Source organism: Ctenopharyngodon idella, chromosome 9 (genome assembly GCF_019924925.1).
Source record: "Ctenopharyngodon idella isolate HZGC_01 chromosome 9, HZGC01, whole genome shotgun sequence".
Classification (NCBI taxonomy): Eukaryota; Metazoa; Chordata; class Actinopteri; order Cypriniformes; family Xenocyprididae; genus Ctenopharyngodon; species Ctenopharyngodon idella.
The window spans coordinates 14,946,671-14,970,666 of NC_067228.1; the positions used below are offsets into that span (position 1 = coordinate 14,946,671).

Sequence of the window (23,996 nt, forward strand, 5' to 3'; positions counted from 1 at the left end):
AGTTATGCAGTGAAATGTTGTTCCAATACGGACAATAAAAAACGAAAAAGTTGTCACCTCTGACCATTTATCATAAAATCCCCTTGTGATGTTTCAAGCATCTTTTTGTATAAAATTTAAGCTGCCAAAAGCCTCTTTGAAGCAACAAAGCAAACGGCTTGGGAAGGGAGCTTCACTGGAAGAGTGCCCATATCTAGTACACTTAAAATTGTTCCCTTAGAATGTTTTCAAACATTCTTACTGTCATGAAAACACTCAGCCACAGCATTATCTTCGTTTTGAAGTCATACGGATAACTCGTGGTAGATAAGGTGGACTTCTGTACAGCTAAAATCGTGTTAGGAATTACGTGAACGATCGTTTTAAAGACGATCGCCTGGATGTTTATTTCTAAAGACATGCGTGACCTGCATTGACTATAGAAGCACTAGAACCGATGCGACTAATTCGCTGTTTGAATTTCACGGCTAGGTTCTAAACTCATCCTCAACTTCACATTCAAACCATATTTTACAAGCACACATACTCGAGACCACGCCAATGGCCACCTAGACGTTAAAGAACAAATCATGGGAAGCTGGTGTAGGGTAGAAGAGATACTGTGAGAATAAAATCGAACACAAAATTCTTCTTTCTCTCTTTCAACACCCAGCAGTTTATTTGCAAATGTGTAAATCTTTGGGCAAAGTATGTATCAGACGCCTGTGCAATTGACTGGCCTGCTGCTGTCGTTCTGAGAGTGAGAGATCAGGGGTTTTAAATGGCACTTGATATGTGAGGGGATATGTACGGCATGTTGCCTGCTAATGAATCTGATTGGCCTATTATATATTCATTTAGTAACGTCTGGAGCATGTTGGCAAAATAAGGGATTTTCGTTTGTAATTTTGCATTTAACGTTGCTTCGCATTGTGTTTAAACAGACAATATTTATATGTATATCTTCAGTGTTAATTTGAAGACTGGCTTCATTGTTTGTCGGTGTCAAAGAAAATGATATGACTCTTTTTTTTTTTTTTTTTGGTCTCTGCATTCCTGCTGTTATATCCCATATGGTGAGTAAAGGAATAAGCGGAATCGTCGTTTTGTCATGGAGCAAAAACAGGAGAGCAGAGCAGTGTGAAACAAAATCTTTTCACTACTGCTATATGTGAGTAAAGTGGAAATTTAACCCTTTCAAAGCTTTATAATTGATGTAACATGTAGAATGCTGTACACTGTCTATAGTTGCCCCATTTGTGGAATTGTGGTACATTAGACAATGTTATTATGACACTATAGCAATACATCCTGCTCGCTTGCTTTACAGAAACTCATACATACAATCGTCACATATACGAGCCGCTTCTCACGGAAAAAGTGCCACAAACCACAACTGATTGTACATTAATGGAGATGCACTGATTCATCCCCTATATTGTGTAAAATTTTGGCATGACTTTGCATTTCAATGGAGAAAATGACTTGGAAATAAAAGGAAATTAATTGAAAATGGCAACTGAAATCAAACGTGTAGTTGTGGTCAAACCGAAGTGACTGTGTGTGTGAATCTGTGTATGTGTGATAGAGGAGCTGCCTTCAGCAGGCCTAAAACCAAGAGAAAGGCACCAACCCTCCACTCTTAGGCAGTTCTGCACTGAGAGTTTCGGTATCGAACGTTAAGCTCTGGCGGTCCCCTGAGGGATACTCTGGGATCGTTTAGTAGAGTCTGTGATGACTACGAACATGTTACCGCTGAATCGTAATGGCTGAATCTCCCCTCCACCCTTGCAGCCATTAAATCAATGCAGAAGAGGAGGGCCGGCAGGGAAACGCCTTGATTGCGACGCCACGGCAGGCTTCACAACCTTGGGAACGATGATATATTTTTTGTACCCGCTATTTGGAAGCTGATTGTTAACACAGAGCTAGACCTAGGCCTGGTTTAGCATAATTTACTCGAGTGTATCAACAAGTTCTCGATTTAAAGTCTGACGTCTGGATGGAATGCAATCCTACAAAACAACAATTGCTAAAACCCTGCTGTGAAGATTTCGGTGCAAAACAAATAATGCTGAGAGGCAAGCTGCGCATGTATGTGTGCGAGTGCGTGTATCTGTCTGAAAGAGGCTGCCATGCAGTGTTTTGTTTTAACGCTGTTCATTAACTTGGTAATTATTGTTCTACTTTTTTTCTTCTCGAGTTTTTCTCAGGAAAAAGCCAAGAGCAAAGAAACCATTCTGTCTGCATTGTGGTGTGTGTGTCTGTGTGAAAGTTTTTTAATGTATTTTTTTTTGGTTTTGTTTTCTGCTTTTTTTCCCTCCAAGTTGTTTTTTGTTTTTATGCTTTTTTTGTTTTGTTTTTTAGCTTTTTTTTTTTTTTGACTGTATGAAAAAAAGCACAGAGAACATTGAAAAAATCAGTGCAGACAATGGATACGAAACAGGCAAAGTTTGTCTGGGCTGATGCCACTGAGTTCTTTTGGATCCTTATCCCAGCAGGTGCTCTAATCTGAGAGTCAAACATCCTGCCAACTGTCCCTCCCCGCCATAGCGTCTCCTCTGTTGGTCTCCTCCAGTGCACCGGACTACTACGTTCTTACATGGGTGCCAGCATCAACACAAAGCAAAAGAACTCTTTCCAGTGTCAAGAGCATCACACAAGGTCTGTGCCGACGCGCTCTGGTTCGCTTTTCCCGGATCAAGTCTGAGCAAAGCAAAATGAAAAATAGAAGACTTCTGTCCTTTCATACAAGCCAGCAGTCCCCATCTTTCTGTTCCCATCTTATGCTTCAAACGTTTCATTTCAGTGCCAGATAGCAGCCACTGAACCTTGTGCATACTGAGAAGGGCTCACAGTTCCCTCCTGTTGCCCGTATGTGCACATTAATGCTTGTGTTCGCAAAGTTTTCACTTTTCAGAAGTTTAAGACATTTCAGCTCAGAAGGAAAACAAACCATCTTTTTAACAGTCTTTTTAAAAACAAAAAAACAACAAAACAACAAAGGCAAGAAAGTGTCGCTGCGCATCATTTCGGTCGCCTGTGAGTTGACGGGCGTGAAGAGCAGAGAAGAGTTCGCTCCTGAGCGAAGAGTACGAGAAATCAGCACACATCCTGAGCGTTGCCGTATTTTTTGTTTTTCATTTATCCCACGCAGAGACTGCTTCGGGGGCCGTGCATTGCGTTTGGCCGCTACTTCCATTGGTCACTCCTCAGAACGTATTGGCAATGTTGTTTTCCGTGTTTGGTTGCTTGCTGTATACGACATAGCTGCAGGTTGGTTATTGTGATGTGTCCTTGGAAAAAGAAAAAGAAGGAAGTTCCAGAATGTACAATGAACGTTGATTCTCTAGTAGAACCATTATGTTAAGTGATGAATGACATGTGCGTTTCGGTTTTGTACATGTAGCGTTCAGTCTACCGTCCCATGCTATTGGTGATTTACTGTACAAAAAGAGAATGAGGGAAAAAAAAAAAGGTGGTGTTTGGCAGTGTCTGACCTCCAAGCTAACGCTCGGTAAGGCATGGCTAATCGCTGATGAAAAGGCTTTTGGACTGTCTTGAGAGGGTGTAGAATCCAACAACGCTTGCCCACGCTGCCTCGCATGTTCCTACTGGTGACGTTTGCGGCCAGACCCCTCGTGTGCACCCAAAGTCTGTTGTGAATGTTCCCGAATGGGCGGTGCACACATGTTCTTCTCTTCGTTCTCACTCTTTTTCTCTCACTCTCTCTCTCTCTCCCATCTCCCTTGGCCTTAGATATGTCGCTTCATGTGCAGAGCCAAGTGATCAGACCTGGAAAAACATCTGTAAAGAGAGAAAAAGAGAGAGTTAGCTTGGAATCACTTAAGGAAAGAGAGTGATGATTGCGCTAAAGAGGACCACAGTCTAAGTTTCTTGGAAGATGTGTGGCAGCTTTGCAGATGGAACAGAGAAAACAACATTTGGCGTTTGGGAAAAAATGAATTTTTAAGCATAGCCAGCTTTTTGCTCTGAAACTGGTGACAGATCGTTTTGAACGCATATCTTGCCAATGCAGTTAGCAGCAGAGCCTGTGCTGAGCCTTGCGCAAGAAATAATTTTTTGGGAGTATGACCACAAATCACAGCAAGCCTGTTTGAATTAGGAAATTATTTCAAGGCTGGAGGTGATATGGTATTGTTTAAACTGTGCGGCTGCATTAGGTATGTAGCACTTGAGTCATAGCGGTTGGTTTTTCGTAGTGGGCCATGGGCTTTTTTGTGTCATCATCAATTAAGCTCACATGTAACCGCTGCTGGTAGGAGTAATTCATAATAGTGCTTAGAAAATACAGTGTTGAGATGCCATTTCTACTTTACATTTATATGGCTGTGAGGATTACTGTATTACAGCCAAAAAAGTGTTGAAAGTGAATCTTAACTGGAATGAATAAAAACTTGGAGAGTTGGAAAGGAGTGGAGAATTATAATTTCAATTTGCCTCTGGCTGTATCCATTATTAATTAGTCAAGAGCCACAGTGTTAACTCCTCTGTTGCTTTTTGGATGGGAAGCAGCCAAGATGTAAATTGGGGTGGGTGGAGGGTGTGTATATATACAGGTAGACACAGTTGGTTTTCAAATGAGTCATCTTAATGTTTTTCTACATTATATATCAGTCGGATGGTTCCTGGTTTTCCCCAGTTGCTTCGCAGAATTCTATTCTGAACATTGAACAAATTTACAATCATTCTCTTAGTATTTTCTCTCTTTCTTTGTATGGCCCTTCAAGGAAAATCTTTCAAGCTTATTTACAATGATTAGTAATACTTGTATGCCCAGTGAGGGATTAATGTCTGTAGAAAGCAACAGCTGGGTTTTAGAAGTAACAATCCCATATGATTGATAAAAATCATTACATAGAAACCTTTCAAGACAGACCTACCATAAGGTTAAACAAAAAACGCTCAAATATTGCAGTTACTTGACATTGTCCAGGTGAAAAATTGAAGCAAACTACCCATGAATCTGGAAGAGGCGGTGCCAACAATTGGAGGAAAACAAAACAGGGCTCAGCAGCCGCAGACTCCCATGAAGCATTGTGATATGAAGTCAGTCTCCACTTATATATTTGTTATTTTAAGAATTTTATTATTTAAATTAAAATATATTATGTGCATAACCAATGACTACAAATCAATTTTTTTATAATGTACCATTTTTTTTTTGCTATACACAGTTCTTCATGGGATTGTAGTTCATTCCCTCATAAAAACCAAAACCACAAAATGTGTAATATTGTGATTTTTGTCTCTTTGTTGGTTTAGTTTTATTTTTTTAGGATTTATTTTTTTTAAATTGGGGAAAAGTATTCATATCAAAGGCCAATGAAAATGCGGGTGGTTACTTTTGACCTTATTTTCTTGACAATTAAGCACATAGTTTAGTTTAGCCCCAGTAGCAGTTTTCTTTATTTCTTATATTGTTTAGTTTAACACAGCTGGACTGCAGTATTCACCAGTCATCATCTGGCAGTGGATTTGCATTATGTGAATGACAGATGTACATTTCACTTTAGGTATGAGAATTTTTTTGCCTGAAGACATTGTATATTACACTTGGTTATTTATTTATTTATTTATTTTTTGCGATTTGCATTTATCTAGGTGTAAATAAGCTTTCGTGTGTGTGTGTGTGTGTGTGTATGTGTGTGTGTGTGTGTGGAGGTAGGGTAGAGCGACTGGACAGATGGTCCTGTGACTCACTGTAAGTGGCTGCTACACCAGCTGGCACACCCTTAGATCTCATAACCCCTCCCCCCACCTCTCACTCAACCCCTCTCAACACCCGACAGGGGGCTGTGCTTGATTAGGCAGGATTAATGATGCCCAATACACTTGTGTGTGTGTGTGTGTGTGTGTGTGACTGTGAGACAGTATGACTGTGTATGTGTTGGCTGACTGTATTTACTGTTAGACTGCCCTTGACTGTAGCTACTCATAACCCATTGTGATGGTAACACGTTTGTGTAATTACATCTAGCTGAGAAATACCCTAAAAGTTACCTATAGTTTTTTTTTTTTTTTCCTTCAAAGTTTGGTAATTTTAGTCAGCACTAGTTTTTGATTAATTCTTAAACTTAATTCTTGATCACTGTTGTGGACTTGAGGTTGCCTCAGACTAACCATCTCTGTAACTTAAGACAGATACACATGTCTGGCACTATACCATAAATCATGGAAGAAATGCTGTATTATGTATTGATTATTCTATTCTACTCTGTAATGGTGTTGCCACATGTCTGCAGCTGCCTTAGTTTAATAACACATGGACATTTAAATACAATTGAATAAAAAGCAGTAGCTAGCTATTCAACTCAATTGTAATGACAACTAGACAGTTTTGGCAGTTCATTCGGCAAACTGATCAGGAAGTTCAGCTCTGTAACAGGTCTCATCCTGAACTGACTGGAGGCATTGCCAGAGAAGAGGACAGTTGCAAAATTAAAGACCATAATGGGCAGTTTTGCACATCTTTTCAACAGTGTGCACTCTGAATCACGTTTAGCCCCTGGCTTATTCCATCCAGATTCAACTAGGCATCCTTCCTGCCATCAGACAGTTTCAATACTATCTCCTTCTGCCATTGCTACACATTACTCCTGATTGTTTTCTCCCAGTCAAGAGTAATAATGCTGCACAAGGACACTTTCACATCCCAGCAGGATCACTGTTCACACTAGTTTTTTCATTCTATATTCACCCATAATGCAATGCACAACCAAAAATGGATGTGCTTCCCTGAGATGTTCTTCAAGGTTTAGTATTAAAAACGAGTAACAGGAGGGCTCAATTTATAAATGCTTTCCAGGAAATGATGGGGATCTGTGTGTGGGATTCTGCAGCGGAACTAAATTGCTTAGGCTAGACTCCAGATTCAGAAGATTCCCTTGTTTATACCTGACAGGGAGAAAGAATTGTCAATGTAGATTTGCTTATCCAAGCTAGCTCCTCTTCCTTTTGTCATGCAATAGCTGCCAAACACTGAGTAATGAGTGTAGGGACACAGATTTCCCCATGCCTTCCCCTAGAGAGTTCACGTGCTTGGCTGCGCCTGAGGGAAAACGGCGCTGTTCAGGTGTCGGCAGCAGTCTGCAGAACAGAGGCCGTCCCAGCCGCAACTTGTCCGCTGGGAACGGTGGAGCTTCATTGTGATGGAGCAGCAGAGAAATGTTCAATGGACAACTTTCAAAAGGCTACGGCAAGGTTGGTTTGATGCCGACGGCGAGACAGGGAGCCGTGTCTAATTGTGCTTCCACCTGGAGCTGGCTCAGTGGGCACGCGGCCTCCACTGTGTAATTGCTGCCCGCATGCCAGGCACGAGTGACAGCTTCTTAATACTGTCACCTGACAGGCTATCATTCTTTCTCCCCATGCTAATGCAAATCTCCCTTTTTCTCTGCTGTTTCTGCGTCTCTTCACCTCTTTATCACCAACGCCAACACACGTTCACCATGCTGCCTCTGCATAACGTGTGTGTGCGTGAGCTAAAATATAGCTCATAAGATTTAAACAGTCATGAGGGAAGTTGTGATTTCCAGACTAGAAATTTCTATGACTTTCTCCCTGACTTAACTAAGTTAAACATGCAGACTGTTTAAGTATATTTATGCTCAGTTTAATTGCTTAATTGCTCTTTGTGAGTGCAATCGAAATCCTGAACAATTCATGTAAAATTCGTGGCAAAATCATGAACATTCAGTGGTCAAAATGTGTGAGAATATTGTTTTAAATAATTAGTAAGAACCTCAATTTGTACGGTTTCCATTTGCATTTAACTAGCTACAATTATTGCAGTTCATTACTACTGAAGTGTGTACTTTCTGTGCCACTAGCATAACTACACAAAATTACAAAATGTATTATTTTAAAACTGGTTTCTTGGACACTCTGTTGCCTGCCATTGGTCGGTTAAAAGTTATGGCTGCCGTAAACTGTTGCTGTCAGCTTGGGCAACCATCTAAGCAAGTAAACCTGTTTTAAATGTATAATTATTTGGGACACACTAATTCTAATCGGGCATACTTTAAAAGGTGGGAAGTAGAGATGCACAATATATTGGTACTATATCAGTTATCAGCAGATATTAGAGATGATCAGCCTATGTTTAATTGCGCATGCTCATTTACCCTATTTTTACATTTTAGATTACCTTTGAGGTAATCTAACTCTAATTTAAAGTTAATCTTTAAAAACGCTAATAATTTAATAACGCTGCTAAATGTAATCTTTAACAAATCTCAATTAATATCCATTTTTTCATACTACACATTAAAATGTTGTGATGCCAATTCAAATGGTTGATTCTTATAAATGAATTAATATTGCCCATTTATCAGTTATCTGCAATAACATCAAAATAATTGTAGGTTTATTGTATCGATCAGAATTTCAATATCAGTACATCCATAATAGAAAGCAAAGTGTGACTTACTGTTACTCTAAACAAAACTTACTGTATGCTGATGTTTCAATATATGCAGTAAAAAAACAAAAAACAAAACAAAAAAGAAACTCATCAAATATGCTGTGTCTTTCCGTTAGACCTCTACGTGCATCCATTTCCTCCTGTGCCCTCCCCAGCTCTTTTATATTAGTGTTATATAACCTTCTTACCTTGGAATGCACACCCATGCCTTTAACTTCTCTTTCTCCCTGCACTCAAGCCACATTGTGGGCATATGCTGTACCGATGGGAGGACGGAGGAAAGTGGAACAGGATGTGAGAATGAGATATTCACAGTAATTCGGTAATGGGTATTACAGGACCAGACTCTGAATGAGTTATTCAGCAGGGAACTGGGCCTATACTAACTTCCAATAAGCCCGATGTAGTAGTGCTATGTACATGCCATCAGAGAGAATTCAGGAAAACAAGAGTGAAGGGAGGGTTCTTTTTGAGGGAGAGAGTTTGGTCTTGTGGTCTCATAACTAGAGGAATTTGTTTATGGGCACTTGAGGACTGTGGACTAGTGTTTTTGAATGTGTAGGAGTGTTAAAGAATTAAAAAGGGTTAAATGTGCTCATACATTTTTTGTGAGCTAGCTTTGCAGCTTTTGCAGTGTCTCTTACCTGTCGCAGTGGTTGCACTTGAAAGGTTTGGCACCAGTGTGTTTGCGGTAGTGCCTCGTCAGTTCGTCGCTTCGTGCAAAACGCCATTCACAGCCTTCCCAGGAGCATTTGTAAGGCTTCTCACCTGCATGCACAAACACACATCATTTAATCCATGCTTCACCATTCAGACACACCTGTACACAGATGGTGCACCTCTGGAGCGAAACAGCCACTGTGCCACTGTGAGCACCGTCAGCAGTTCCATTATGAACATCATTCATTACTGTTTCTCTCAATCACACATCCCAGCCATCCAATCAGATTGCTTGCTTTCTCTCCCAGTCGACCAATCGCATGTCTGTAATGCAAACCTCCTGTATTCTCAATAGTCAAAACGTGAAAAATGTTGCCTTCTTAGGCAATATACGGAGGTATCATTTTCACAAAAATTGATTCAATCAAAGGGTCATTTTCCACCTTTTCTTAAATTCAAGAGGGGCTGCCTAAATGTGCTCAGTCACCATAACAGAATGAATTCATAACCCAAAGTCAAGTATCCAAAATGAAGCCATTTGTGCTAAATGTTCTCCACCCTCCCATTGAGCTCTGAAATTCAAATGAAGTTAAACAGATGGGAAAGGAGATACCAATTGTTCCACATGCTGTACTTTTATGCCTCAGATTTAAAATATGGCCATGAGTGAGGGAGGAAGGGGGGTTTCAATACCCGAAGAGAGGGTCCCGGCACAGTGGCAGTGTTCCTGGGGAACAGAACTGGCTTCAGCCTGGGGCCTGGGTGGGAATGGGGAGGGTGTTGATGGCACTGATTCAGATCTGGAGGTGGTAATGATAATTGGGGTCTTAATGACACTTAATGGGAAACAATGCCATATTCACAGTAAAAGAGCTGCCAGCTACTCCAGCAAATGCTGTGTACAGTGCACCAATCTTCCTAACTAGAGTAAAGCTCCATTAAAATGGATGTTGCTCCATTAATAGTTGTTCACTAAATTGATTTTGACCACACTTCTAAACTCAGTTGACCACCAAGTAGGGATGGTGAATTAAAGGAGTTTTTGTAATTGATTGTTGAATAAAAACGTATGCATGCCATATTCTGTGTGTAGGCTACTTTATAATTTAAAGGCCTGCTGAAGTGCCATGGAACGCACAGCATTATTCAATGTATTGACGTAATTTCCACTGAAACAGGAAGACAGGGCGGGACATCAAACAGCTCCTCCCCTTTATAAAAATGGCCAATAGTGTTTCGTTTATATCACAGCTCGGCCAGAGCCATTGAGCTCGATAAACCCGCAGTTTCCTCCTAATCTCTAACCGTTTCTCCTCCTAATCTCTTCCTTATCGATTTAAAATATAGAATTCTGTGCAGAATTCAAATGTGTCCAATATATTTTCTGGAATGCAGCAACTCACGCATATGATTCATTCTGTGCTATCGTGAGCAGACTGTGCAGCGGTTCACGTGACACTGATGTGAAACCAGACTTCCCTGTCCCCTATATATAGTGCACTATGTGCTATATTTATCATGTAGAAAATGGTAAATGTGTGAACAAGTGACCGATTTTAGCTGCAGCTTCGGCGTCTATTCATAATGTAGGGGGCGGGACGCTTTAGATTGTAGAGACCATTTGATTGGACAGAAAATCTGATGAGAAGCTGAAGTGCAGGGTGATGTCATCAAAGTCGTTGATTCATATTGGCGGAAGTGAGAGACTGTAAGTTTTTAAAGCTTATATCTTCTAAATGCAAATTTTTTTTTTTTTTTTTTTTTTTCATTTTTTTGGACCACACTAGCTTATAGATAATAGTAAGGCTAACAAATTCATACTAAAAGCCAAAAAACTTCCATTTTCATTTCATGGCAACTTTAAAATACTTAAAATAGTAAAGTTTGTCAAGACATGATACTGATGTTTGCTTGACAAAGCCTTGTCTGAAAGTTATTTTTTTTTTTTACAGTCAGACACAAATAGCCTAGCATTGCTAATTTCTAAGATTTTCGAAATGGTTCCTTTGGCATTTCTGTGGTGGTTGTAGTATGTTACAATGGTGGTCTTGGATAGATAGTTAAAGGTGTATATAGGCAGACTAGATAGATAGTTGGATAGACTGATGGATAGATGAACAGATGGATGTATGGATGGAAGGCCAGATGGATGGGTAGATTATTGATTTTTGATTATTGATAATGACTAATCATTCATTGATTTAATTAACAGTCCTACTAAACCTGCCTTACTTGAAAGACCATACTAACAAGTTTAAACTAGTTTGGACCAGCATAGAAATTCATGCTGTTTTATGCTAGTCTTTCAGCAAGGACGTGGCTGGACCTCCGCGACTGACTCTGGATACTGACGAAGAAAATCATAGAGAGGAATGGAAATGATTACAGACTGTTATTTCTTTTTTCCTTTTCTTTTTTCTTTTGTAAGGAAAATATGATCCAATAAGATGTGTGGAAAGTGGAAGGTATTCACTTTCGCAATATTTCATATCCCAAAAATGTATGCAGTTGATATGAGCACACATATTACTGTTATAAAATCAAAGTCTGTTCATCTATTTATCCCGTCTCGTTTTTTAGCTTTATGATGCAAGATGAAGTAAAGGATGACATAATGTCGGGTTTACCACTACGATGCTCAGTCTGTCCTGAAAATCTCTTATGATGCAACATAAAGTAAAGAATGACACGGCAGTAGTGACGAGGAAAACGACTCCGCGTAAGATGCCTGAGCAGTTCCTCTTTCCATTCCCCATAGACATTTCGATAACAAATAGAAGAGGATTTTTAAATATAATACAATGTACTTGGCCTTTTTTCACTAGTTCACCTCTGGGAATATTGCAAACAAGCAGCGGGCCTTCTTTGACATCTCTCATCTTTCTCTGCCAGGCAAGACGCGCACAGACAAACAGCAGGTCAAAGTGCCTTGAGGTTTATTTTATTATGTTTGCCTGTCCTTGAGCTCCTTCAATTTATAAAATCAGTTGGAGAAAATATTGCCATGTCTGCTCTTGTGTCTGTGACTGCTACAAGTGTGCAGGAAGAGCATCTCTGTGTCATTTGGAGAGTGGCTGGGCCGCAGGTGTGAGACGGCAAACGTTTCGCACTACACTCACAATAATTGGCCAAAGACCCCCTCGCGCTTGCTCCATCCTTATGCTGTAGCCCCCTTCCTCCCCCTCTTTATTTCGTTGCCTCTCTTGCTGTCTGACAGCAGCGAGGCAGGCTTGGACCTGCAACCACGGCAACCATAACGCAGGCCAATTATAACTTGGAGAGTCACGGATGCATGATGGAGTCGCCTAGCAACCAGCCGAGAGAGTGTTAAAAGGAGAGAAGAGAGAGAGAAAGAACCATTCAGTCTGTATGCAACCTATGGACACTCCGCAATACCAACCAATTATTGCTTGCTTTAGATATGCATGATGTAGTTGCCTGGCAACCCCAACTGTAACCAAAGAGGGATGGGGAAAGGTGGGATTGATTTGGCATATTGGAGCTTCAATTGGTATCTAGAGCTGCAAATAATCAACCTATTACAGTCTTTTGCTATGGTCTCCTAGCAACGGACCCCCTCCAAAACGGCAACCTCCTTCCCTCGCACCAGTGTCCTAGGTATGTATGGTGCGGTTAATTACATTTCCTCAGGACAGAGTGCTGGTAAGCTATTATTGTCTCCGAAGTTTAGATTTGAGAGGTAGGGCCCAATTATCATCCATTCATTTTGTCTTCTCCAGTGGCTCATGTTGCATTTTAAAATGAGCTCTCAGATTCTAACCCATTTTTATCCTCCAAATCCCATTCAGGGATGTGTTATTAACTTCAGCAAACATTGTTGACAAAGCAAAGTAGGACCATGTCATTACCACAGGGCTCCACGGCTGCATTTATGAGTGTAAATGATTGCGTGAATGTGAAAAATTACTTTAGCGACTTCTGACACACAATCAGATGTATATGATATACATTAATAAAACCCCCTAATGCAATTAAAACAAAATAAAAGCTCCATAATGCATTTAACCTTATATGTATGCCAAATCAGAGATCCATTTCTCAGAATTATGCAAGTCATAATGTGAAATTATTTCTGAGTATAATAATTTGGTCATGCAGATGTTTCTAGGTAGCCCTTTGGGGGCGTCCAGTCAAATACAGTCATAAGATATATTCCACCAACTGATTAATGCATGCTTAACAACATATGTCTTTCAGCCAATAAGGTAAGCTGTGCAATGTGTGTGTGTGTGTGTATGTATGTATAAATGAACATTCGTATGTATGTATATATATCCTATAGTGTTTTATTTTTTTCAAGACAAATGTTATTCATAAGGGCTTCAGCCAAGTCTGCTGTTGTTTATTGCCGTCTCTCAGGTTAGCTTAAAATATTCAAACTGAATATGCATTTTCTGAATTCTGTAGAAATCCTTCATTTACTTTTCAGGGTCATGAGTGCTCCTAAACAAAAATATTAGCATAGAGTCCTGTAGCATGTAAGTTTCTCTTAAACCCTGTTGTAATTTTAATCTCCCTGTTTTAGTAATCTACGGAAATGATAACCAAAAGAACAGGATTAAGCTAATTAAAAAAAATAAATCAGTCTTGTAATAAATACATAATGTGATGATCCAGCAAGCCAAAATGTTCCTTCAGGGTTTTTATTTTCCGCTTTTTCCTGCTATTGCTTATTTCCACCGATCTTCAAAAGCGAAAGCAGCATCGATACGCTAGAATCAGCCCAAAAGCGATTAGCACTACCAGCTCTCACAGGAACCTGTCGAGTCAACAGCTGGCCACAGGGGCCAGATACGCTGCATTGAGGCCACTGTCACAGTAGGTTTCGGGGCCACGGCAGAGTGCAACACGCTCTCAGGTTCAGCGAGAGGGCAGAAACTACGGCACCAGAGCGTGCGAGCTCAAATTAGCTTGGAAACAAGATTGAGCTCAGTCAGTCTATCAATCATCTTGCAATTACTGACTGCACTGGCAGGTTTTGAATGGTGCGGCTAGGCTCATTTTAGTCTGAGATTAAGGTGCAGGAGAGAGAAAACCAGATATTTTGCTTTGGGGCTGTGCTGCAAAAATCAAGTTAGCTTCACAAGATCTCTTGTGACCCTTCTATAGTATCAGAACCTTGGCAAAGAAGATTTTCTGAACTCTGAAACTATCTTATTACATGCAGAATTAGACTTTCAATACCAGAAGCCTTTCTCCAGGAAAGCTAAATGCAATATGTGGTGTTAAATGCTAAAACATATGATATGATGTTATTGGTGCATTTAATCACCTGTATGTGTCCTCTGGTGTGCCTTTAGGTGGGAGCTTTTTGTGTAAACCTTCCTACAGCCATTAAACTGGCAACGATGGACCCTCTTTTTGTTCTCTGGGATGTCTCCTCCGCCTACCGTTCCCAGGCCTCCTTCTCCATCGCTCTGTGCACCGCGATTTGGTGGCGAAGGTAGTGAATGTGTCGCCACTAACTTTGCTGCCCCAAGTCCCACTTTCTTGGCCACCAGTTTCAGCGTGAGGGTGCCATCAGCTGTGGCGGTAAGAGTCTGCGTGGGCTTGACAAGATGGCGTCCCAATTCTGGGGAGGAAGGTGGCGTGAGGGACGTGACTGCGTTTAGCTGGGCGGGATTAACTCCTCCGCTGGCTTCTTTTAGCCCTGCGTCAGTACTCTTGGTGTTGGCTGGGGCATGGAGGTTTTTGGGAAGGGATACCAGCAGCGGTGGGGGGCTGGGCTCGTCCGATAAATTGGGCAGCAGAGGATCTATCAGGTCCTCGTCGCTGTCTCCCTTCATGAAGGCTGGCGTAAGGAGGCAGTCAAGTTCCTCGTCGAAGAGATCCGAAAGCCTTTTGGGCTCCGTCTGTAGGTACCTTTCCAGTTCCAGACATGTCTGCAGGAGAAACAAATGCATAAATATGAGACAGTAAGCCTTAGAATACTCTTAAGTCCAGTGACGTTTATGAAGGGAAAGCTAATCATTTAAAAAAATGCAGTTACAGCTGAACATGTCACAGTGAAACATGTGGCGCGTCAACATGTTTCCAGTTTGTGTTGGTTCAGTTGGTCGCACTGTGGAAAGTGTAAACGACTACATCTGCTACATAGAGACTTTTGCACAGAAAATTTTTTGAGTGCAGCTGGGGGGCAAGATTTTCTGGGAGAGAAGCTGAACATCCGTGGAATTTTTATTACACTTGCTGCGGTTGAGGGAATAGTATTTATCTATGTAGCGTAGGTTATTTCATACGGTGCTTATTGAGCGAGGAAATGACCATCTTATTACTTAAGATACCTTTCCCCTCACTCTGGTTTTCCCTCTGATGAATACTTTGGCAGACAGAGGGAGGACGGAAGAGAAAGACAGCACTATCATGGCTCACTGACTGCTCACTCAGCAGTTTCTTTTTCAGTGGTTTAACATTATTGTTCCCCAGTCACAGTGGCCAGTTTGGATATTAGAGAGTTCTGTTCAGTGTGTTGCGGTAAAAGCACTTTGGCAGTCAAATGGCAGTAGAGTAAACCTTCCAGCTCTTTACTTCATGTCAGCTGTAAATTACAGTTTCTGTACATGCCCTATCTTAACTTATTATGTCATTTCCTTTAGCTCAGACTTAAATTGTCCAAAATGAAGGTATTTCCTGGCATCTGTTTGCTGATAAGCTGCACTTTTTAGTCTATTTTACTTAATTGAAATATGTATACGCATACAAGAGGTTTTCAAACTAGGGTTTGGGGGCTATTAGGGCGTCTGCAAAAAACTGAGAAAAATATTGAACAAAGTGTATTTTTCAAAGTTAATAATTTTTTGTTTATTTTTTAAATGGTCAATTTCAATATTTAACAATTATTTAATTTTGTTGTCTTAAGTGTTATCACTCTTAATATTTTTCTAACAGTATAAATGGGCTTTTATACATGGAAAATATATTAATACATGAAAATATATTGAGTCCCTCAGAAAGAGATAATCGTATTTGGGGTCCTTGGCATCAACGAGTTTGAAAAACAGTGCATACAGGGATTTCTTTGAGGTTACGATTTCAGACTAAACACAGAAAAGTTTATGAAACAGTATCGGATACATTTCTAATCCCAGCTACTGCTTAAGTGAAACATTGACCATTCAATTTACTTGAAGCCAAATGGTTCCTGTGCACTTTCTGTGACCTCACTGGTGACACAGAAAGAAAGGCACTAATACTGTAGCTACAATTTGACTCATGTTATGCAATACAGCAGAGCCTTCAACGAAGACTAAAATAACTGAAACACAGTCCACTGCAGCAGCTACAATTCACCACTGCAAGCTCTCCCCGTCAGCCCTGCGTTCATTTATGATTCTGAGCACTACCTGGAAAGTGCATGAATTATCCATGCACTGAAGATTTTTTTAGCCATGTTTTAGCGAGCGGGAAATTTAGCAACCAAGAGGGATCATGCATCTCTGAAATTATTCCATTCTTGTGCATTTTGTAGGCCTTATTACTTTAATAGGTGCTCTAAAGACATACCCAATCTGCATTGATAAGCACAGAGCAGAATATGGATAAATTCTTTATGTAATGCAGCTTAAAGCAACATGCCAGTGAGAGATGGCAGAGGGTTGAAAGAACTTGGCATAAGCACACTATATTTTCACACACATCTGAGCAACCACATGAACAAGAAAAAGAAAATGTAGATGAGGTGAATTGACTCTTTTGGACTGGCTGCTAGTGTAGAAAGCCCCTTGCGCACTGAGCTCCATCTATTATAAATGCAGTGCCAGGGGGTTCACATGCAGCGCTAAGAGCCAATGTCAGACAAAGAGCGGGCAAAGAGAGGCGAGGGGGAGAATCGCAAAACTGTTATTAGCAAATGTGGATGCAGTCCAAGTTAGACACAAAGGGGAAATTATCGCCAATCTCAGAGTCAGTTCCTCTCGCTGTCTCCGCTCCCTGCTTGGATAATAAAGTCGGCACATTATCTAAACTAATGTGTTTATATCTCTACCCGCATCTAACAAAACAGACTTTTTTTTTTTTTTTTTTCGCACCCTCTCTATTTTTGAGGTTGAAATTATGATGATTTTTCGCTCATACAAATAGATTTTAATTAAGCATTTTGGCTTTCATCAGATGTCGTTTGAAGTTCTACCTCTTGATGCAAAACCGATCTCTCTTCTGCGCTCCTCTCTCTCTCTCTCTCTCTCCCTACACAGCATGCACTGATGACTAATTAGCCACTCAAACGACCCAGCAAAGAGAGGCTCTTTATTCAGTTAATTTGCTGATGGGAAGCCTAAGTGTGTATGTGTGCGTCTGTGTGCTTGTATGTGTGTAAGATGTAGTAACAAGAACAACACTTGAGTTAAAAGTGCTGTATTTATATATTTATTTAACATTTTTTAGGACCGTATGAAGCGCTGCTGCTTTATTCCAAAAACGTTTTTTAGAGTGTAATGCAATAGAAGAACCTTTTAGTTTTTCATCCCTGCTGGAAAAGCCATCTTAAACCAGCCCAAGCATGTTCTTAGCTGGTTTTGCAGTCTGCACAAGTTGGTTTTCAGCTAGTTTAGCAAGTCGCCAAGCTGGTTTTCCAGCCTGACCAGCTGAAAAGTACCCCATATCCCTTTTGAACCAGCCAATAGGCTGGTTTGACATGGCTAGCGGACCAGCAAACCAACTTAGGCTGGTTTAAGATGCTTTTTCAGTAGGAACAGGAGAACCTATATAGGTTCTATGGTTCTACTGGTGCTTCAGAGAACCCAGAAGAGCTTAATTTTTCCCCTTTTCCACCAATATGCTGATTTGAAGGACCTATAATGAAACATCAATAACTTTTTTATTTTTGTTTTGTAATTATAGTCAGCTCAAGAACCATGTATAGTCAAATGGAATCCAAGAAAAGGGTTCTTTGCACCTAACATTTTTAAAGATAAAAATATGAGCAGAGCAGTTGTTCCCTCCTGTAAAACCTGTCCTAAACTCTGTTTTGCTCAATAAAACACAAGCGTTGGCAATGACCTTGCAAAGAAATCTGTCTATATGCCATCATTCCGTCCTCTGCAGTGTTCCAAACAATTTCCCAGGGTGCTGTGATTCCACCATGGCCATTAGCACTTTTATGACCATAACCATACCCTAGCTAGACTGAATATGCATCCTTCATGTATTGAAGGGCTTTTGGCCTGTTTGCACATCACATTCATTTATCTATATTATTTCAAGTATTTTTTTTTTTAGGGATGCGCCATGGCTGCTGCACGATTACCTCTGTAATGACACAACAATTACCCGGGAACCCTCGGAGACAACTTGTGCCAAGTGACACACACTCACCATCAACCTCAGGAAGTGTTTCGAAACTCTATAGCCCATAAGGACCTCCCTCCAGGATCTGTCTATCCATGCACCGAGAGAGATACCAAGCCGCCTGCAAATTTGCAGTCAGAGGCATATCCTATCTGTCCCGATGACATATAAACCATCATCACAGCAGGGTGGACATCAGAGTCATCTGAGGCCCTCACCGTCATGGATAGGATTTCACGGATCTTGCGTGCCTTTTCAACTGCTCTCTCTGTTTGGTTCCTGCACCTCGCTGGCTGAGCTCAGGGAGGGGAGCTGTCACTGCTGTCCTGGTGCTGGAGTGTTGGGGTAAGTAATGGAGGGGAGGCTGACAGGGGTCCAGGGAGGGGGAAGTGAGTGTGGAAGAAAACAGCTGTCAAACACACACACTAGAGTGAAGCTTGAATCTCTTCACTTCATCTACTGTCATCGTCCCATCCCCCTGCACCCCCGCTCTTGGACTCCTGACATTTAGACAATACAGTTACAGCATGGGGCTGTGCACAGTTTGTGATTTACTGCAGACCTCAGTGTGTGTGTGTGTGTTGAGGATGGCCAATTGATAAGTGGCCATAAAACCAATGACTACAATCTCTTACAAGCAGACATCCTAACAAAAGGGCCAAAGCATGAAAAAGAGTCTCAGTAAAGCAGTTAATAACCAATAGAAGAGCCCTTATGTGAAAAGTAAACATCAGTGTGGTACGATCCTGAGCGGCTGCCGCACCTCCTTTTGATCTCGCTCGTGATTCTTCCCATCAAAGCAAGCACAGTCAATAAACGGCCGCTTCCATCGCAACCTCACTCTCACAAAAGAGATGTCAGCAACTTGTTAGGAGTCTACGGAGACACGATTGCATCTGAAAATGTAGCCCTAGCCTTTCCACAACCCGTCACTCTCACTAAACTGCAACATTTGGACAATAAACAATTTGTGTGGCTAACAATTGCACCTGACACCTGCAGAAAATAGTCGTATACTGCTCGCCAAGAAGTACAAGAGAAAACATTGTGATATGGGTCAATGACATGTTTTTTTTTTTTTTTTTTTTAACAGTCCAATATATTAATTTATTTAAATATACAAATATACATTTTTTATGAGGCAAAGGCAAAGTTACTGTAATTTAGTTTGTAAAATGTCATGTGGGGCGACTCCCTAAAAACTATTTATGAATTCATTTGTGATATTTGTAAAAAGATTTTACCACAATTAATACCATAATTCATATTAATGTTTTTTTTTTAAATATATATATTTTATTAAATTAAGATTTGTACATTCACAAGTATTGTGAATGTATAAGGAAAATCACAAGTATAAGGAAATATATTTTTACTTAGTGGTTACACAACATGGCATTTTTAGAAAACTGAAACTACTATATAAGATATATACTATAAGAGTGTTTTATTTATTTATTTTAAACCATATGAAAACAACATAATGCAAAGAGTACATTTCTAAAACTTGGCACATTTGTTTTAAACTAGATTTTTTTTTCTATTTTTATTTTTATTGTGGTTACTTGTACGTCATTGACCAATAACACTAAACAAATAAAGGAAATCCAACTATTTCTACTGGCCTTCATCTACTTCTACTGTTTTACTACTACCTACAGCAGACTCGCCCCCTGGCCCCCTCCTATGAAATTTTAATCAGCGGTCTGTGATGGAGTGACTTTTTGCAGACTCTCCCGCTGTGTAATAGCCCTCTTTTTTTCCTGTTTCTGCACCTGTGTCATCTCTCCCTACCCCCTCTTACACTTCCACCTCCCCCTTTTTGCCAAAACGGTGGGGTCCTCTGGAACACACACAAACACACACACACAGACGTTCTCGAGCATGGCAAGGCAATTAGCGCCCGGGCGCCTCTCCTTGGTCCCCTCTGCCCCACTTCGGCCTAGTCAGTCTGATAAACGCAGATTATAAAATGAATGAATGGCACGGACACATGTGGGAGATAAATGCTAACAGCTGTTAGCAGGGACAAGACAGATATGCTCTTTTAATTTGGGTGGATAATTTAATCCCGTTTCCCTTGGCCCTTGGCCACTGTTGCAGTAGATGGAAGCTCGTCGCAGGTCGTTTGTCAAGTCAGGGTCCCTGTCCTCCTATGTGCAGCATTTGTTTGCTGAGGAAAAAGATGTAAGATAGAGGATACAAGAGAAACGTTTTACTTATAGCAGGCTGAGAATTTCTGCCAGTCAGCCAGCAGTTTGAGGGTGTATTTACACGTGTAAAATCATATACTTTCGGCTTATCTGTGTGTTTGAGCAGCAGAGAGCGATCTTGAAAATTGTGTAATTTTAGTGAGAAGTATGATGCTTGAATGCCATGGCTAAACCATTTGTCATTTTTCAGTGACGTGCTAATGACCACCTGCCACCGGTTTCTCCACTGCTGCTTTTGCTGCATAGCTGAAGAGATGGGTTATATGGATTGGAGCTGACTATCTGTCATCAGGAGAATGCTGGTAACATGTTAAGAATGATCCGTTTGAAAGATCTCTAATATCCTGCTTCTGCCAAAAGAGACCCAAAAACCCCAGGAGAAACAATGCAGCTCATGCCGTGGTGAAATTAAAATGTGCAGAGCTGCGGTATAATGGCAAAAAAATAAAAAAGGGCCAATTACTCACTGAAGATGGTGTCCTATTAGCGAGTTGGCAAAACTGGACACTCGTTGACGAATGGGCCACAGCAAATAAGCCTGAGGCTCTGGCAACCCAACTGCCTGAACATTTTCAGGGCCAGATTTACTGAGCAGCTCTTTAGCGGAAGAACCTCTGCCCCAGATTTCTCTGGAGAAAAAGACTTGGTTTTGTGTAATGCATTTACATATAGGTTTCATTATTGTTGTGGTTGCCTGGGAACCAGATGATATTTAAATCCCTTGTGTATATCTGCAAATGTAACTTGCATGGCTTGTCAGGGAGGCATTCTGCACAAACAAAAAGCCAGATTCAGTAGGCTTACGCATCTACACAGGCTTGTCATCAAGTTGTTCAAAACCACCTCTGCACTACACAGGGTCGATCTTTTAGAAACAACACAACTTGATTACAAACAAGTGGCATTTATATAATAGCAGTGTAGTTCTTCATTATGTCATTTCAAATTGTACATCCTAATTTTAAATTATACCTTGCAGTGAACATTTCAATGCTGTAGCTATGCTGAGTAAAATCTGGCTTCAGTAGCTGGGATTTTATCCATGGATATTCATTAAAATGCTGGATGGAATAACCAAGATAAATAGATAAATATATAAATAGATAAATATAAATAAATACTCATACACTCGTTTGATGTGGATAGATACATTGTGTATTTGATAGGACAACATGCACATAAACAATGCTATAAACACATTTCCTGAATAAATGTTTAAATGTGCATAAAAAAAATGTCAGATGATTGACTACTATTACCTCCCAGAACTGTCTGGGACGCTGTTGCTTCCAGACATAAGGCATCTGTCACAGAACGCTAGCAAACATGAAGCTCGTCAGAGCATAGGAATGCATGATGTGCCGGTACCATATCATATATCAACTGAATTTTTTTTTTATTACAATTTATCTGTATCTGCCCATACTGGATATTTATTTTTAATTGTGCATGTTCATTTGCCCTTTTTTTTTTTTTTTTTTTTTTTTTTATACACATAGATGACCTTTAAATACATCTAATGGTTAATCTAAATGGTTAAATATAATCTTTAGCAAATCTCAAAATGAATATCAATTTTCATTCAGTGCATTATAATGTTATGATGCCTAAATTCACTTGTTGCATTCAAATGTATTGTATTTTTAATTCATTTAGAGAAAAATAATATAGAATTTTTATATTTGTTCCACTCAACACAAGCAATGGAAATGCTGCCTGTTCCAAATTATGTTTGCAATTTATTTAAAATGTTCTCATAAATTAAAGGGTTAGTTCACCCAAAAATGAAATTTCTGTCATTAATTACTCACCCTCATGTCATTCCAAACCCGTAAGACCTTCGTTCATCTTCAGAACACAAATTAAGATATTTTTGATGAAATCTGAGAGGTTTCTGATCCCCAATAGAAAGCAATGTAATTACTGTCAAGATCCAGAAAAGTACTAAAGACATGTGCAGTCTTATCTATTTATCTTGGTTATTCCATCCAGTGTGCAGTCACATTGGCTATATTAACAATGTCTTTAGTACTTTTCTGGACCTTGAATGACGGTAATTACATTGCTTTCTATTTGGGATATAAAAAAAAACCTCTTGGATTTCATCAGAAATATCTTAAGTCTTAAGGGTTTGGAACGACATGAAGGTGAGTAATTAGTGACAGAAATTTCATTTTTGGGTGAACTAACCCTTTAAATTTGCAGCTTGGGTGGAAACAGCCTGTGTGTGTATGCATTACTAGCTGGGATCACTGCTATAGACAGATGCTTAATATTTTTTCCCTTTATGTCTAGTGGCCTGTATGTCTGCCAAACCTATGAACAAGTGAGTGCTCTGTTATGTAATAACTGCTACTGCTTAATATGAAGACATTGGCTGCAGTTTAAAGCATTATGTCTTGAATATCTGTGTGCCGAACTTGACCTTGCTCAAATGTGTACTTAGAGTAATTGAATCACTGGCCTGGTCCCAGTGCCCAGAATCTTTTGTATCTGCCATTATTTTAGACAACAAATTTGACAGGATCAGCCAGGCCAAAGTCCTATTTTAAGAGAAAAGCATACTTGTACTAATGCTGTCATCTGGAATCGTGAGTATCACGATTATCGCTTTATAATTCTTTGACCCAGAACAAGACGTGGTATCTGTGCTACTCAATGATCTGTTCATTTGTCTGGCTCATTTCTATCATGTTTCCAATCTTGGTTTATTATATATTGATGAAGGTAATGTCTGGAGCTGTTCTCCTGATGTGGCTTCTGTTCGTCGCTCCTGTTGAGTCTTTTTTTTCTTGTCTCAGCATGTTCACATCTGTTCAGAAACAATATTACGTGACTCCACTGAGAAATCAGATACTTGACACAAGACCGCTTCTAAGTGTTTGTAATGTCCCTCTTCTCGAAGACCATAAAAAGCACCATGAAAATACAATGTAAGGATGATCCCGTTGAGCATAATGGTCGTACAGAGAGCTCTCCAGAAAGGCTAAGCTTGGCTTTGCGTTTCAGATTAGTGTAAACTCCATGTACTCATTACTGTGTGTCAATATTTACACTCGCACACAAAGCTAATTACATGTTGACCGTGTAATGCGATTTGCAAATTTGTTTTGAAATCCTCATCCTTTCCCTGCCCTCCATTTTGCTTCCTAGCTTTACTTCTTGCTTTTGCAGCTGCACCTTGTGACAGAGGGCCTCTCCAGTGCTGTTCCTGCTCCCGTCTCTCTCTCTTTGGCTGGTAAACATAGACCAGCTCCTCTGGGAAATGAGAGGAAACAGACAGACAGGAACTCGGCCAGAGATGAGCACAACAGGCTTGGCAGCTGTTTCCATAGCAGCCACATTGTTGGGTTTTGAAATGTGAAAAGACAGCAGGACACTGGTTTGGGACG

At 40.3% G+C, this 23,996-nt stretch overlaps 1 protein-coding gene across 1 annotated transcript in view; it reads right to left on the reverse strand.

Annotated features, from left to right (window-relative positions):
* Positions 1-2,160: 2,160 nt before the first annotated feature.
* klf7b (Kruppel-like factor 7b) overlaps positions 2,161-23,996 on the reverse strand; it is a 40,474-nt gene continuing 18,638 nt past the window's right edge. Inside the window, exons 2-4 of the mRNA XM_051905258.1 lie at positions 14,379-14,988; positions 9,070-9,193; positions 2,161-3,786 (exon numbers count right to left, since the gene is read on the reverse strand). Of these exons, the coding sequence (XP_051761218.1) occupies positions 3,735-3,786; positions 9,070-9,193; positions 14,379-14,988 (786 nt within the window). The 3' untranslated portion in view covers positions 2,161-3,734. The remainder of the gene's footprint in view (positions 3,787-9,069; positions 9,194-14,378; positions 14,989-23,996) is intronic.